General features: G+C 37.2%; 1 protein-coding gene across 4 annotated transcripts in view; it reads left to right on the plus strand.

Annotated features, from left to right (window-relative positions):
* The window catches only part of ANXA4 (annexin A4), a 73689-nt gene extending 56228 nt beyond the window's left edge, over positions 1 to 17461 (plus strand). For all 4 annotated transcript variants that reach the window (XM_032652911.1, XM_032652912.1, XM_032652915.1 and 1 more), the window contains 5 exons: positions 1881 to 1974; positions 5195 to 5290; positions 6244 to 6302; positions 7322 to 7444; positions 16374 to 17461. In XM_032652911.1, the coding sequence (XP_032508802.1) occupies positions 1881 to 1974; positions 5195 to 5290; positions 6244 to 6302; positions 7322 to 7444; positions 16374 to 16433 (432 nt within the window). In that variant the 3' untranslated portion in view covers positions 16434 to 17461. The remainder of the gene's footprint in view (positions 1 to 1880; positions 1975 to 5194; positions 5291 to 6243; positions 6303 to 7321; positions 7445 to 16373) is intronic.

Genomic DNA, 17461 nt, shown 5'->3' on the forward strand with positions numbered 1-17461 from the left:
CATAGTGTGGGAATTAGAGAAGGAAGTGAAGAAACAGCTGAGTAGATGGAGGTAAGCCCAAGGAATGACAAAATGTATCAAGGTAGGGAATTTTGAGAAAATGAACAAGCCAGCTGCTGATTATAAATGAACAGTAGGGTTTAAAAAAATTTTTTTAATAAAATGCATACAAAATTTACCATCTTAACCATTTTTAAGCATACAGTTCAGTAGTGTTAAATATATGTACATTGCTGTGCAGCCAATCTTCAGAACGTTTTCTGAACTTGCACAACTGAAATGCTATGCCTGTTAGACAACTCATTTCCCCCTCGCCCCAGTCACTGGCAACCATCATTCTACTTTTGGGCTCCATGATTTTGATGCATCTAGGTACCTCATATAAGTAGAATTATGCAGTATTTGTCTTCTTGTGACTGATTTATTTCACTTAGCATCATGTCCTCAAGCCTCATCTCTGCTGTAGCATGTGTCAGAATTTCCTTCCTTTGTGAGGCTGCCTTGTATTCTATCGTGTGTGCATATACCACATATTATTAATCCATTCATGTGTCGATGGACATTTGGGTTGCTTCCACCTTTTGGCTATGGTGAATAATGCTGCTTTGAATATGGGTATACAAATAACTCTTTAAAATCCTAACTTCAGTTCTTTTGGAGATATACCAAGAAGTAGCATTGCCAGATCATATGGTAATTTCATTTTACTTTTTTTGAGGAAAAGCCATCCTGTCTTCTATAGTAGCTGCATCATTTTACATTCTCACCAACATAACACAAGGGTTCCAATTTCTCCACATACTCATTAACACTTGTTATTTTCTGTTTGTTTCTTTTTTTTTTTTTTTTGCGGTATGCGGGCCTCTCACTGCTGTGGCCTCCCCCACTGCGGAGCACAGGCTCCGGACGCGCAGGCCCAGCAGCCACGGCTCACGGGCCCAGCCACTCCACGGCATGTGGGATCCTCCCGGACTGGGGCACGAACCCGCGTCCCCCGCATTGCCAGGCGGACTCTCAACCACTGCACCACCAGGGAAGCCCTGTTTGTTTCTTTTAAATAGCAGCCATTGTAACGGGTGTGAGGTGTTATGAACAGTAGTTTTGATTTATCGATAATACTGTATAGTTAAAGGGAATTCCCTGGCGGTCCAGTGGTTAGGACTCCGTGCTTTCACTGCTTAGGGAGTGGGTTTAATCCCTTGTCGGGGAACTAAGACCCCGCAAGCTTCACAGCACAACCAAAAAAAAAAAAAAAAAGTAATAATATAGTTAAAGTAACCAGAATCAATTTCTTATATTTCTACCAGGTTGGAATATAAGCAATTACTAATGGGGTCCTGGTTCTACTGTGAGACCTTCTGTAGTCTCAAGCAAATCACAGATCATTCCAGAGTGGTGTTGTCCAATAGACTTTTCTGTGATGTTGAAAATGTTCTACATCTGCACTGTCTAGTATGGGTAGCCACTAGCCACAAGTAGCCACTGAGCACTTGAAATGTGGCCAGTATGACTGGGGAGTTGAATTTTTAATTTTATTTAATTAATTAAAATTCAAATAGCCACATGTAGTTAGTGGCTACTGTATAGGACAGCCCAAGTCTAGGGCATTCCTTTCGGATCTTGAGACAGAAACATGTAGTCTGCATGTAGGGAGCTGCTGGTGTTTGCCCTGACTCTCAGGGAGATATTATAGAGTCCCATTAGTTTTATACCTAAGGAAAAATCCTGAGTCATTTCCACTCACTGCCAACACCACTTCCACCGCCATCATCAACAAAATAAAACTAAGCTAACTCTGCTCTCTGAAGTTCTGGAAATATTTACATATGTCCTGGCACCTGCTCCATTGTGTTTTAAACTTGTACTTTGTTTGGCTTCAGGACCTGTATGAGGCTGGAGAGAAGAAATGGGGGACAGATGAGGTGAAATTTCTAACTATTCTCTGTTCCCGGAATCAAAATCATCTGTTGCATGGTAAGGCACTTACCTCATTGTCTAAAGAAACTATTTGAAAGATAGTGAAAACTATATCACCTGTAATTGATAACCTTTTTCCCTTTACTTGGTACAAAGATCTAATTTTACTGAACTGTCTTAGATGTCTTACCTTGGAAATTTATGGGTGCAACAATGTGCATGAGGGCCAATTGCTGAAAGATTAATTATGAATAATTAGCAGATATATTCATAGAAGTTTGGAATTCCTGTTGCTAGGAAACTGACCTCCATAGTCAGTCCTTTTTCTAAAGCAGCTCCATTTAAATTTAGTTACATAAGACAAAATCTTCAGTACATCAGCAAGCAATAAAATAGAAATGTTGGTTGACATTTAGTCCAATTTAACATCCAAGTTGTAAAAGCTAATAGAGGGCTTCCCTGGTGGCGCAGTGGTTGGGAGTCCGCTTGCCAATGCAGGGGACACGGGTTCATGCCCCGGTCCGGGAAGATCCCGCATGCCACGGAGCGGCTGGGCCCGTGAGCCATGGCCGCCGAGCCTGCGCGTCCGGAGCCTGTGCTCTGCAACGGGAGAGGCCGCAACAGTGAGACGCCCGCGTATCGAAAAAAAAAAAACAAAAACTAATAGAAGTGACTTTTTTAGGGGGTATGTTGCATAAGATGAATAGTGGATGATTTCAGATTTTATTTCCTGTGTGTAAAGTTTCTAATTTGCTTCTGATAATGCTAGTCTTTGTAATGTGATTTTAACTTCTTTGGGAAAAAGGTACTATACGATTGTAGAATATTTATTGTCAGGTTTATTTTCTTCTTGTAAACAGCAATAAAGGTTTAATAAAATATTTCATCTTTTATATAAGCTTTTGAGGTCTTTATGCTATATCCCAATTTTATAAACTCATCATGCCCTTATAATCACTCACAATTTATAAAACCTGTGGGAAATTTGAGACGAATGAGTTTGCTAAATTGAAAATGTGAAAAAAATTGAAAATTACAACACATTTGGAAGTTGCAATTATTTCAGATATTCCACAGTGACAGTAGGTGATTACTCCAGTTAATAAATGTCATGGGCAGTCATCAGATGCACGAACTTCTGACTCAGATCCTTTTTTTTTTTGCCTTCCCTTGCCTGATTACTAGTAAGGCAAATCTCTCCCTGGTGTTATTTTCCAAGAACTGCAGGTCCTCAGAAGCCGATTTAATGCAAATATATTTGTAACAATTTTCGCTTGCAGGCATAAGTCAATAGTTGGGCAGTTATGAAACATTTGCTTGTAAGCCACTGGAAGAAAATCTTTTCAGCATTATTTGAATAAAGAAAACATCATAATTTTCTTACCAACCAACAATAATAGTGAGGATTCATAATAACTAAGATTTTGTTAATTATCTTCTAGGTGCAGTGCTAAGCATATTATAAGCATTGTTCATTACAGCATCCCAGTGAAGCAGCCATTATTTTCCCCATTTTACAGTGGAGAACACTGAGTCTTAGAAAATGTGTCAATTAGATTTTTTAATTCCAAGAAATAGGCACTGAATAATTACATAGGAAAAGAGAAAATCATGTAGAAGGGCACAAGAGGGAAAATGGAAAATACTAGAGGTCCATTGAATTGAAGGGAGAGCTGAACAGCTCCAGAAAGACTAGAAATCAAGGCAGTTCTGAGGATCTCAGTAGAAGGGAGTCATGGATTTATTTCTAAGGCAGAGTTTCCTAAAATCTCGTCTCCATTAAAAATGCTGATTCTTGGACCCCTACTTCAGACTGGCTAACTTAGGATTTCTGAGAGTGACACGCAAGGAGTTTAACAGGTTTCCCAGGTGATTCTTATGTTCTCTGAAGTTAAAGATGACTCAGTGCTTTTGGCCATCCTCATCATATCTGCTCAGTTAAAAAATTCCCAGGAGGGTAAGACTGATTGGCCCTGGTTGGATGAACTGCTCACTCGTTTGTTAGAGCTTGTCATGTATGTTGGGGGGCAGGGGTGTTCCTGGATTGACAGCCCTGTGAGAATCACTCTGATGGGGGTGGAGTAGCATCCCAAAGAAGGCAGTGTTAAGAAGATAAACAGCATATATCCACTCTAAGAAGCCTCCAGAAGGAGGCAGCAAGAGAGAAAAATATGTTCATAATATTCAAAAATACTTGGTAGAAAAGGGGAGAAATTTTAATTATGTTAAAGTCTGTTAAAAGATGCAAGCAACTGTTACCAAATGTGACCAAGTTTTGAAAAGGTTGAATTGCTCTAGTTATTTTTTAAATTGACGTATAGCTGATTAACAATGTTGTGTTTGTTTCTGGTGTACAGCAAAGTGATTCAGTTATATGTATATATATATATATACATATATATATTCTTTTTCAGGTTCTTTTCCATTATCGGTTATTACAAGATATTGAATATAGTTCCCTGTGTTATAGAGTAGGACCTTGTTGTTTATCTATCATATATATAATAGTTTGTATCTGCTAATCCCAAACTCCTAATTTTTCCCTCCCCCACCTTTCCCCTTTGGTAACTATAAGTTTGTTTTCTATGTCTTTGAGTCTGTATCTGTTGTGTAAGTTCATTTTTATCATTTTTTAGATTCCACATGTGATATCATGTAAAATTTGTCATTCTCTGCCTGACTTACTTCACTTAGTATGATAACCTCTAGGTCCATCCATGTTGCTGCAAATGGCATTATTTCATTCTTTTTTGTGGCTGAGTAATACTCCAGTGTGTGTGTGTGTGTGTGTGTGTGTGTGTGTGTGTGTGTGTGTGTGTACACACACCACATCTTCTTTATCCATTCACCTGTCGATGGACATTTAGGTCGCTTCCATGTCTTGGCTCTTGTAAACAGGAATTGCTCTAGTTTTGACGTGCTGAAAGGAAGATGAACATACAGGTGATTGCCAAGCTTATTAAGGAAACAAGGAGAAAAAAAGCAAATCTCTCCAGAGGTTATCTCCACTTTATGTAGTGAAAACAGGGTCCCACATAAGGGAAATGACTTGCCTGATGTCCTCCAAGATTCACAATATTCCTTCCTCCTCTCCTCTCTTCCATTCCACTTGCCATATGCATCCTGGTTCTCACCCACATTGCTAATTAGTTTCCCCTTGAAATATGCCAAAGAATAATAGTATAGTCTAGTTAAAAGATGCTCATTCTCTCTGTACAGTTTAGTTTCCTCTATTCTTTTTTTATTATTTATAATTTCATTTTGTTATTGTTTGTAGTGTTCGATGAATATAAAAGGATATCACAGAAGGATATTGAACAGAGTATTCAATCTGAAACATCTGGTAGCTTCGAAGATGCTCTGCTGGCCATAGGTAAGCTGGTAGGGGGTGGTGAGTGGAGAAACAAATATTTATAGACTTTCCTCCTTATTATCAATTTGTTGTCATGGGTTGTAGAAATTTTTTTTCAGGGATAAAAAAATTGTTTAAATCATTCATGACGTGTGATCCAGAAATTTTTTTTTTTAATTAGTTTATTTTGGGTTGCACTGGGTCTTGGTTGCTGTGCACGGGCTTTCTCTACTTGAGTCGAGCAGGGGCTACTCTTGGTTGCGGTGTGCGGGCTTCTCATTGCGGTGGCTTCTCTTGTTGCAGAGCATGGGCTCTAGGTGTGTGGGCTTCAGTAATTGTGGAATGCGGGCTCACTAGTTGTGGCTTGCAGGCTGTAGAGCACAGGCTCAGTAGTTGTGGCACACAGGCTTAGTTGCTCCGCAGCATGTGGGATCTTCCTGGACCAGGGCTTGAACCCGTGTCTCCTGCATTGGCAGGTGGATTCTTAACCACTGTGCCACCAGGGAAGTCCCGTGTGACCCAGAATTTTAAGCGAGAAATATTATATATAACCTGATTGTTATTGTACCATGTGGCTTTATCTATTTTATATCCTCTGTGCCTTTATGTCTTAGCACGTGGAAAGGTTAATCCTATACTAGCTGCATCTTGCAAGTCTGTGAATGGTTAGAACTAATAACTGTTTCATATGGTACAGATAGCAATAATCTTTTTGAAATTTTATGCTGCCTTTTGCTTTAATGGCCTTTATTAATTATTTGTCTAGGAACTTGACAATAAATTGAGGGTACTTTCCATCTGTGAAAATGCTTTTAGCATAGCCTATGCTCATAGAACATTGTTTGGCTAAATTTTTCACAAAGCAATCAAAAGATACTACTTCACACCTTGTAGAAACAATGGGAACAACTGTCACTGCTTGTTTTGCAGATTTTATCTGTAATCTTTTCATTTCTCTTTTTATCTCTTGACAGTAAAGTGCATGAGGAACAAATCTGCATATTTTGCTGAAAGGCTTTATAAATCTATGAAGGTAAGTGGCCTCATTGTTAGCATCTGGATGGCTCTGAGGGTCTTGTGTCCACATTCATATGCTTACTTATATCCCCCATGCAAATTAGGCAAAATCAGCTTGAGCTGTTCAGTTCAATTCTTCAAATACTTCACTGAGTGCTTGCTAATAACAATGCTAGGTAATATTTACTGAGTACTTATAATGTGTGATCACACTTCCTAATACTTTATATGTATAATTTTATCCCCACAACAGCTCTGTGGGGCAGGTACTGTTATCAGCTTCCATTTTACGGATGAGAAAACTGAGGCATAAAGAGGATAGGCAATTTGCCCAGGGTCCTCAGTGAGGAAAGGAATGGAGCAGGGATGCAAACACTGGCAGTCCAACTTCAGAGCCCCAGCTCCTAACCATGCATTGTACTCCGTGCAAGCACCCTTGCTGAGAACCATGGGAAGGGCAAGAGAGATCAAAATGCCATCCCTGGTCTCAAAGAACTTCTAGCTCTGAGAGGAAGGCAGCTATGTGCAAAACACCAGTAAGAACAAAATAGAATGTAAGACGGTAGTTGAGGATCCAAATATTATAGGAACACAGAGGAAAGGGTGTTTAAAAAAATATTTGTTTGGGGGTGAGGATCAGAAAAGGACATATAAAGAAATTGGTATATTTGAGCAGGACCTTAAAGGAAATTTTACATCAGAGGGTGTTACATGGTAGGAAGGATGGTAAAGCTGGGAAGGGAGGATGACATGGTGGGTGGATCACTGTATGTGAGGCAGGAGGGCTGGAGAACACAGGGTATGTCTCTAGAAGGGCAGAGAGCTATCTCCTCTGGTCAGAACACTGAGTGTTGAAAAGATAAGTTGGGGAAACCCTTGAGCTCCGTGGTGAGGAACCAGACTCCACAGGCCTCTAAGGTTAGAGTACAAGGGATGTCATCGGGAGACTGATACATAGTTTACCTTGATAGACTAACAGAGCACTGTCTGAAAACTAGCTCAGCTTTGCATGCAGGGATCTTGTTTCTTCCTTAGGGCTTGGGCACTGATGACAACACCCTTATCAGAGTGATGGTTTCTCGAGTGGAGATCGACATGTTGGACATCCGGGCAAACTTCAAGAGGCTCTACGGAAAGTCTCTGTACTCCTTCATCAAGGTGGGTCACAGCAGCCTTGCCTTGGCCCAGAGGAAAGTGCTGATGAAAGGAGGGGGTTCTGACCTAGGTTTTTAGACACTTTTTATCCTCTCCTTGGCAGACATCATTCCATTTAAGGATGGTACTCTAATTCAGATATTTCCAGTCTCTCTCCTTTCCCATAGATGTTTAAATCTCTGCCTGGTTAGAAGCTGGAAATGTTTGCTTTCTAAATAGAGTTAATTATTTCATGTTGACCCCAGACAAAGAAAGATTATATATATATATATATTTTTTGGAGTGTCCATATTTTTTTTTAATTTTTGAATTTTATTTTATTTATTTTTTTATACAGCGGTTCTTATTAGTCATCAGTTTTATACACATTAGTGTATACATGTCAATCCCAATCTCCCAATTCGTCCCACCACCACCCCCACACGCCCCGCCGCTTTCCCCCTTGGGGTCCATACGTTTGTTCTCTACATCCGTGTCTCAATTTCTGCCCTGCAAACCGGTCCATCTGTACCATTTTTCTAGGTTCCACATATATGCGTTAATATACGATATTTGTTTTTCTCTTTCTGACTTACTTCACTCTGTATGACAGTCTCTAGATCCATCCACGTCTCTACAAATGACCCAATTTCGTTCCTTTTAATGGCTGAGTAATATTCCATTGTATATATGTACCACATCTTCTTTATCCATTCATCTGTCAATGGGCACTTAGGTTGCTTCCATGACCTGGCTATTGTAAATAGTGCTGCAATGAACATTGGGGTGCATGTGTCTTTCTGAATCATGGTTTTCTCTGGGTACATGCCCAGTAGTGGGATTGCTGGGTCATATGGTAATTCTATTTTTAGTTTTTTAAGGAATCTCCATACTATTCTCTATAGTGGCTGTATCAATTTACATTCCCACCAGCAGTGCAAGAGGGTTCCCTTTTCTCCACACCCTCTCCAGCATTTCTTGTTTGTAGATTTTCTGGTGATGCCCATTCTAACTGGTGTCAGGTGATACCTCGTTGTAGTTTTGATTTGCATTTCTCTAATAATTAGTGATGTTGAGCAGCTTTTCATGTACTTCTTAGCTATCTGTATGTCTTCTTTGGAGAAATGTCTATTTAGGTCTTCTGCCCATTTTTGGATTGGGTTGTCTGTTTTTTTAATATTGAGTTGCATGAGCTGTTTATATATTTTGGAAATTAGTCCATTGATTCGTTTGCAAATATTTTCTCCCATTCTGAGGGTTGTCTTTTCGTCTTGTTTATGGTTTCCTTTGCTGTGCAAAAGCTTTTAAGTTTCATTAGGTCCCATTTGTTTATTTTTGTTTTTATTTCCATTACTCTAGGAGGTGGATGAAAAAAGATCTTGCTGTGATTTATGTCAAAGAGTGTTCTTCCTATGTTTTCCTTTAAGAGTTTTATAGTGTGTGGTCTTACATTGAGGTCTGTAATCCATTTTGAGTTTATTTTTGTGTATGGTGTTAAGGAGTGTTCTAATTTCATTCTTTTACATGTAGCTATCCAGTTTTCCCAGCACCACTTATTGAAGAGACTGTTTTTCTCCATTGTATATCCTTGCCTCCTTTGTCATAGATTAGTTGACCATAGGTGTCTGGGTTTACCTCTGGGCTTTCTATCTTGTTCCACTGATCTATGTTTCTGTTTTTGTGCCAGTACCATATTGTCTTGATTACTGTAGGTTTGTAGTATAGTCTGAAGTCGGGGAGTCTGATACCTCCAGCTCCGTTTTTTTCCCCCGAGACTACTTTGGTTACTTGGGGTCTTTTGGGTCCCCATACAAATTTTAAGATTTTTTGTTCTACTTCTGTAAAAAATGCCATTGGTAATTTGATAGAGATTGCATTGAATCTGTACATTGCTTTGGGTAGTACAGTCATTTTCACAATACGGATTCTTCCAATCCAAGGACATGGTATATCTCTCCATCTGTTGGTATCATCTTTAATTTCTTTCATCAGCGTCTTATAGTTTTCTGCATACAGGTCTTTTGTCTCCCTAGGTAGGTTTATTCCTAGGTATTTTATTCTTTTTGCAGTGGTGAATGGGAGTGTTTCCTTAATTTCTCCTTCAGATTTTTCACCATTGGTGTATAGGAATGCAAGAGATTTCTGTGCATTAATATTGTACCCTGCAACTTTACCAAGTTCATTGTTTAGCTCTAGTAGTTTTCTGGTGGCATCTTTAGGATTCTCTATGTATAGTATCGTGTCATCTGCAAACAGTGACTGTTTTACTTCTTCTTTTCCAATTTGTATTCCTTTTATTTCTTTTTTTCTCTGATTGCTGTGACTAGGACTTCCAAAACTGTGTTAAATAACAGTGATGAGAGTGGACATCCTTGTCTTTTTCCTCATCTTAGAGGAAATGGTTTCAGTTTTTCACCATTGAGAATGATGTTTGCTGTGGTTTGTCATATCTGGCCTTTATAATGTAGAGGTAGGTTCCCTCTATGCCCACTTTCTGGAGAGATTTTATCATGAATGGGTGATGAATTTTGTCAAAAGCTTTTTCTGCATCTATTGAGATGATCATATGGTTTTTATTCTTCAATTTGTTAATATGGTGTATCACATTGATTGATTTGCATATATTGAGGAATCCTTGCATCCTTTGGATAAATCCCACTTGATCATGGTGTATGATCCTTTTAATGCGTTGTTGGATTCTGTTTGCTAGTATTTTGTTGAGGATTTTTGCATCTATATTCATCGGTGATATTGGTCTGTAATTTTCTTTTTTTGTAGTATCTTTGGTTTTGGTATCAGGGTGATGGTGGCCTCATAAAATGAGTTTGGGAGTGTTCCTTCCTCTGCAATTTTTGGGAAGAGTTTGAAAAGGATGCGTGTTAGCTCTTCTCTAAATGTTTGATAGAATTCACCTGTGAAGCCATCGGGTCCTGGACTTTTGTTTGTTGGAAGATTTTTAATCACAGTTTCAACTTCATTACATGTGATTGGTCTGTTCATGTTTTCTATTTCTTCCTGGTTCAGTCTTGGAAGGTTATACCTTTCTAAGAATTTGTCCATTTCTTCCAGGTTGTCCATTTTATTGGCATAGAGTTACTTATAGTAGTCTCTTAGGATGCTTTGTATTTCTGCGGTGGTTATTGTAACTTCTTCTTTTTCATTTCTAAGTTTATTGATTTGAGTCCTCTCCCTCTTTTTCTTGATGAGTCTGGTTAATGGTTTATCAATTTTATTTATCTTCTCAAAGAACCAGCTTTTAGTTTTATTGATCTTTGCTATTGTTTTCTTTGTTTCTGTTTCATTTATTTCTGCTCTGATCTATATGATTTCTTTCCTTCTGCTAACTTTGGGTTTTGTTTGTTCTTCTTTCTCTAGTTCCTTTAGGTGTAAAGTTAGATTGTTTATTTGAGATTTTTCTTGTTTCTTGAGGTAGGCTTGTATAGCTATAAACTTCCCTCTTAGAACTGCTTTTGCTGCATCCCATAGGTTTTGGATTGTCATGTTTTCATTGTCATTTGTCTCTAGGTATTTTTTGATTTCTTCTTTGTTTTCTTCAGTGATTTCTTGGTTATTTAGTAACGTATTGTTTAGCTTTCATGTGTTTGTGTTCTTTATGTTTTTTTCCATGTAATTCATTTCTAATCTCATAGCGTTGTGGTCAGAAAAGATGTTTGATATGATTTCAATTTTGTTAAGTTTACTGAGGCTTGATTTGTGACCCAAGATGTGATCTATCCTGGAGAATGTTCCGTGCACACTTGAGAAGAAAGTGTAATCTGCTGTTCTTGGATGGAATGTCCTATAAATATCAATTAAATCTATCTGGTCTATTGTGTCATTTAAAGCTTCTGTTTCCTTATTTATTTTCATTTTGCATGATCTGTCCATTGGTGTAAGTGAGGTGTTAAAGTCCCCCACTATTATTGTGTTAATGTCGATCTCCTCTTTTATAGCTGTTAGCAGTTGCCTTATGTACTGAGGTGCTCCTATGTTGGGTGCATATATATTTATGCAATCTTCTTCTTGGATTGATCCCTTGATCATTATGTAGTGTCCTTCCTTGTCTCTTGTAACATTCTTTATTTTAAAGTCTATTTTATCTGATATGTGTATAGCTCCTCCAGCTTTCTTTGATTTCCATTTGCATGGAATATCTTTTCCCATCCCCTCACTTTCAGTCTGTATGTGTCCCTAGGTCTGAAGTGGGTCTCTTGTAGACAGCATATAGATGGGTCTTGTTTTTGTATCCATTCAGCAAGCCTGTGTCTTATTGGTTGGAGCATTGAATCCATTTACATTTAAGGTAATTATTGATATGTATGTTCCTATGACCATTTTCTTAATTGTTTTGGGTATGTTTTTGTGGGTCCTTTTCTTCTCTTGTGTTTCCCACTTATAGAAGTTCCTTTAGCATTTGTTGTAGAGCTGGTTTGGTGGTGCTGAATTCTCTTAGCTTTTGCTTGTCTTTAAAGCTTTTGATTTCTCCATCGAATCTGAATGAGATCCTTGCTGAGTAGAGTGATCTTGGTTGTAGGTTCTTCCCTTTCATCACTTTAATTATACCATACCACTCCCTTCTAGCTTGTAGGGTTTTTGCTGAGAAATCAGCTGTTAACCTTTTGGGAGTTCCCTTGTATGTTATTTGTCATTTTTCCCTTGCTGCTTTCAATAATTTTTCTTTGTCTTTAATTTTTGCCAGTTTGATTACTATGTGCCTCTCCTTAGGTTTATCCTGTATGGGGCTCTCTGCGCTTCCTAGACTTGGGTGGCTCTTTCCTTTCCCATGTTAGGGAAGTGTTCGACTATAATCTCTTCAAATATTTTCTCAGGTCCTTTCTCTCTCTCTTCTTCTGGGACCACTATGATGCGAATGTGTTGTGTTTAATGTTGTCCCAGAGTTCTCTTAGGCTGTCTTCATTTCTTTTCATTCTTTTTTCTTTATTCTGTTCCGTGGCAGTGAATTCCACCATTCTGTCTTCCAGGTCACTTATCCGTTCCTCTGCCTCAGTTATTCTGCTATTGATTCCTTCTAGTGTATTTTTCATTTCAGCTATTGTATTGTTCATCTCTGTTTGTTTGTTCTTTAATTCTTCTAGATCTCTGTTAAACATTTCTTGCATCTTTTCGATCTTTGCCTCCATTCTTTTTCTGAGGTACTGGATCATCTTCCCTATCATTATTCTGAATTCTTTTTCTGGAAGGTTGCCTATCTCCACTTCATTTAGTTGTTTTTCTGGGGTTTTATCTTGTTCCTTCATCTGGTACATAGCCCTCTGCCTTTTCATCTTGTCTGTCTTTCTGTGAATGTGGTTTTTGTTCCACAGGCTGCAGGATTGTATTTCTTCTTGCTTCTGCTGTCTGCCCTCTGGTGGATGAGGCTGTCTAAGAGTTTTGTGCATGTTTCCTGATGGGAAGGACTGGTGGTGGGTAGAGCTGGATATTGCTCTGGTAGGCAGAGCTCAGTAAAACTTTAATCTGCTTGACGGTTGGTGGGTGGGGCTGGGTTCCCTCCTTGTTTGGCCTGAGGCGACCCAACACAAGAACCTACCTGGGCTCTTTGGTGGGGGTAATGGTGGACTCTGGGAGGGCTTATGCCAAGGAGTACTTCCTAGAACTTCTGCTGCCAGTGTCCTTGTCCTCATGGTGAGACAGAGCCACCCTCCACCTCTCAAGAAAGATTATATTTTAATGAATGGTTTTAAGAGCACAATTTCCATTTCTACCTGCTTACAATAAAAGAGAAGCAACTGAATCAGTCATCCAGAACCACATCCAGGGCCAGCTGAGGTCTGCTGAAAATATGGGAAAACGTGATAGTCATCCTGGATTGCTATTCTTTACCTGGCACCAGACTTCTAGGAGTCCTAACATGGCATGGGAGTGATGCGAAATGATTCACGTCTCTCAAAACCCCTCATTACTGGGACTTTGCTTCTTGAGGAAGCCAGAAGGGCCTCAGGAATGTGAAGCCAAACCCATTTCCCTAGAAGCTGGTGTTGCCAGCATAGATCAGGATTTGATCTGTGAATGAAATATTCTGATCCTACTCATAGCTTGGAGAGGTTTAACTACTAGGTGATTTGAGCTGCAGAGTTTATGACTATGTCTACAAGGCATTTAGGAACTTGTTTCTATTTCTGTACGGTCTGTGAGGTCACTGTGTTTTGCAGAGCTGAAATATAGCTAGCTGTAAGCAAAACAATTTTAAGATTCAAGGATGACCATAAATGAAGCTATGGGAAAATATATTTGTAACATATACTTATAATGTAGGGTTAATATCCCTATATGAGGAACTTGTACAAATTACTAAGAACAAGGAGAAAAATCCAAAAAGAAAACTGGACAGAAAGAAAACATGAGCTTCATGAAAGATGAGACACAAATGGACAATAAATATGTACAATGTTTAATCTCACTAATATACAAGGGATTGCAAATAAAAGCAAATCATCATTTTTCACCTAATACCTTAACGAAGTTTAAAGAGGTCATAACCAGCATTGAAAAAGGCTTGGGAAAATCTCACCGTCTCTTATGGAAGCACTATAAACTAGGCTAACTTTCCGGGGAGGCAACTTGCCAATAAATGTTTAAAAAATAAACTATACCTCTTACTTAGTTATTATATATTTAAGAATATCTTTAGGCAAAATAATAAGATAAAAGTGCACTAATCCACAGAATGGGAGAAAATAATATCTAGTAAGGGTTTACTATCCAGAATATATAAAGAACTCCTAAAACTCAATAACAAAAAGACAAACAACCCAATTAAAAAATGACAAGGGATTTAAATATCGTCATTTCTCCAAGGGAGATATGGGCAATAAGCACGTGAAAAGCTGTTCAACATCATTATGAAAACCACAGTGAAATACCACGTCGTACCTACTAAGATGGCTATAATTTTTAAAACATGGAAAATAACAAATGTAGGAGAGGATGTGGAGAAATTAGAACCTTGTGTATTGCTGGTGTGAAGGTAAAATGGTGCAGCTGTTGTGGAAAACAGTTTGGCGCTTCCTCAAAAATTTAAACATAGAATTACCATGTTACCCCGCAATTCCACTTCCAGGTATATACTCAAAAGAAATGAAAAAGGGGACTTAAACAGGTATTTGGACACCAAGGTGAACATTATTTATAATAGCCAAAAGGTGGAAACAACCTAAGGGTCCATGAACAGGTGAATGGATAAACAAAACGTGATATATACACACATAATGTGAATGAAGTTTCCGATACATGGATGAACTTTGGAAACATGCTAAGTGACATAAACCAGGCACAAAAGGACAAATATTGTATATGATTCTACTTACATGAAATATTTAGACTAGGTAAATTCATAGAGACAGAAGGTAGATTAGAGTTTACCAGGGGCTGGAGGATAAGGGGAATAGGAAGTTCTTGCTTAGTGGTTACAGAGTTTATTACACATTATTTTAATTTTTATTAACCAATAGGGAATGACTCAAATTATGGGAAATCTATCCAGTGGAATACTATACAGACACTAAAATGATGGGGTAAAAAATATTGATTGACTGGGGAAACAGCACAATAAATACATTTACATTATATGTTTGTATATATATAAATACGTTGATATGTGTATACATACACTCACACAACACTGGAAAAAAATTAAAATAAAGAATACATTGCCCATTCAATAAAAATTGTCAAAAGAAACAGAATAGAAATAGAAAATATGTAAATAATAGAAAAAAGACAGGAGTAAGGTTACAAATGTAAGTTATGATAATAAATAAACTCTCAGGTTAGGTAAAAATATAAAATCCTACTCCATGCTGTTTATAAGGAACAATTGAAATACAGTGATATGTAAGAAGCTTTAAAAAGAAAAGGCCAGGGAAAAGAACATTTGACAAAAAGAAAGCAGGGATTATACTATAAGTAAAAAGAAGAATTTAAGGGGAAAAAGCATTAAATAGGACAAAGTAATAGATCACTTTATATTGATAAAAGCAACAATTTACAACAAAGATTAAATTACCATAAAACGTTAGTTGCCAAATAGTATTGCATTCAAATATATAAATAAGAAACTTGAGGCTCCAAAAGAAGACATTGATGGAAATACTATGCTAGATAGACTTTAACACATCCTTCTCTTTTGGCAGATCAATGAGACAAAGTATAAACAAGGGTGTATTAAGATTGATTTTAATGGATATACATTAAACTTTGAATCCCATCCCATCTTTTCTAGTGCCCATGAAGCACTAGCAAAAATTGATCTATTATTTAGGCCATGAAAAATTCTATGTAAAAATTATAGCACCTTTCTGGAAGGCTATTTTGCAACCCATATTCAAAGAAAATACATGATCATTAATCTGGTAATTCCCATTTTATGAAAATTTATCCTGAATACACCATTTAAAAATGCACAAAAATTTATAGTATGTTTATTGCAGCAGTGTTTATAATAGTGAAAAATTGGAAAAAAACATAAATATCCAATGGGGGGTAATCAAATAAATTATTTTACCTATGTACAATAGAATACTCTGTAACCATTAAGGAATGATGTTGTGGAAGAGTACTTAATAAATTAAAATAGGGAAATAGGCATAGAAGTTTAAAAAAGTAGAATATGGAAGAATACTACAATCCCATCATGTAGGAATCTATATCCATAGAAAAACGTCTGGAAGGATATGCAAAAACCAAAATGTTAGGCAGAGTAATCTCTAGATGTTAGAATTATAGATGATGTTTTTATATTCTTTTATGTCTATTTTCTACATTGAACAGGTGTTCTTTTTATAATAAAAAATAACAAATGTCATTTAAAAAAAAAAAAAACCTCTCTAAGAAAGATCCCGGCAAGACTGAAAAAGTTAACCTAGATGGCTTTGAGCTGTGTATTCTATTTTAAAACCCATTTATCTGATTGTAACTGTGCTTTCCTTGTCCCCAGGGTGATACATCTGGAGACTACAGGAAGGTATTGCTCATTCTCTGTGGAGGAGATGATTAAAATAAAATCCAGAAAGGATAGGAGGATTCCCTACACTTCGAATTTTTTTTAACTTCATTTTTCTACACTGCTACTAGCATTATCTCAGAATGGTTTTTTCCAATTAAAATGCCTACAGATGCCTCCTAAGATATAGACTGCATTATTATTCATCTATAATTACTCACTATGATGCTTTAAAGCTGTACTTGCTTTTCAAAGCTTATAAAACCTAAAAGGAGATTTTAAATTAGAAATAAGAATGTGCTCCATGTTTTCAACAGATTTCTTCCTTGTTTGTGTTTCACAGAAATTGGAATATATTAAATTATTTCATATTTTCTTTTTGGTGAAAACTGTTGAAATGGAAGACTGGTCTAAAATCACATTTCTTCCCTAATTCTATTTTTAGAGTGGCTAGTAATTTCTTGATTTGAAATTGTGAGCATCTAGTTAGTAAGAAAATCTATCCAATTTGCTATTTTACATGTCATAGTTTGAAAGCATCCACAGATCTCCTTTGTTTAGATTTTTGTCTAAAGTGTTAGTTGATCTTTACTAAGTTTGGCATTAGAGACTTCCTCCATCACGTCTTATGTTACCATCTCAGTCTCTCCAGGTTAAAGTATACCAAACTCACCAACTCTTCTGAACGAATTCAATTCTAAGTGTGGTTATACAGATCATATATGTCTGGTTACCAAACATAAATGCTGAACATTCCACAATATTATGGTTAATAATAACAATATAATAAAATAATAATAATGGTATTGATCCAGCTTGAAGATGAATGTGAAAGAATTGTGTCAAACTGTGTATTCTGGTGATGGTGTAGTGCTCTGAATTTATTTTTACTTAAAGAAAAATTTTTGTGCCCAAAATTTTTAAAATCATTTTCAATTTTGTTGATTTGTAGTAATTTATACTCGCACTGTGCCTTTCAACTCTAGAATTACTGTAAAGGTGTACTTGGATTTAATTTAAAAGTTCACTTTGTATACAACATGGAAAAGTAATTTCAATAAAACACAGTGCCTTTCAAATGA

The sequence above is a fragment of the Phocoena sinus genome, chromosome 13 (assembly GCF_008692025.1).
Source record: "Phocoena sinus isolate mPhoSin1 chromosome 13, mPhoSin1.pri, whole genome shotgun sequence".
Classification (NCBI taxonomy): Eukaryota; Metazoa; Chordata; class Mammalia; order Artiodactyla; family Phocoenidae; genus Phocoena; species Phocoena sinus.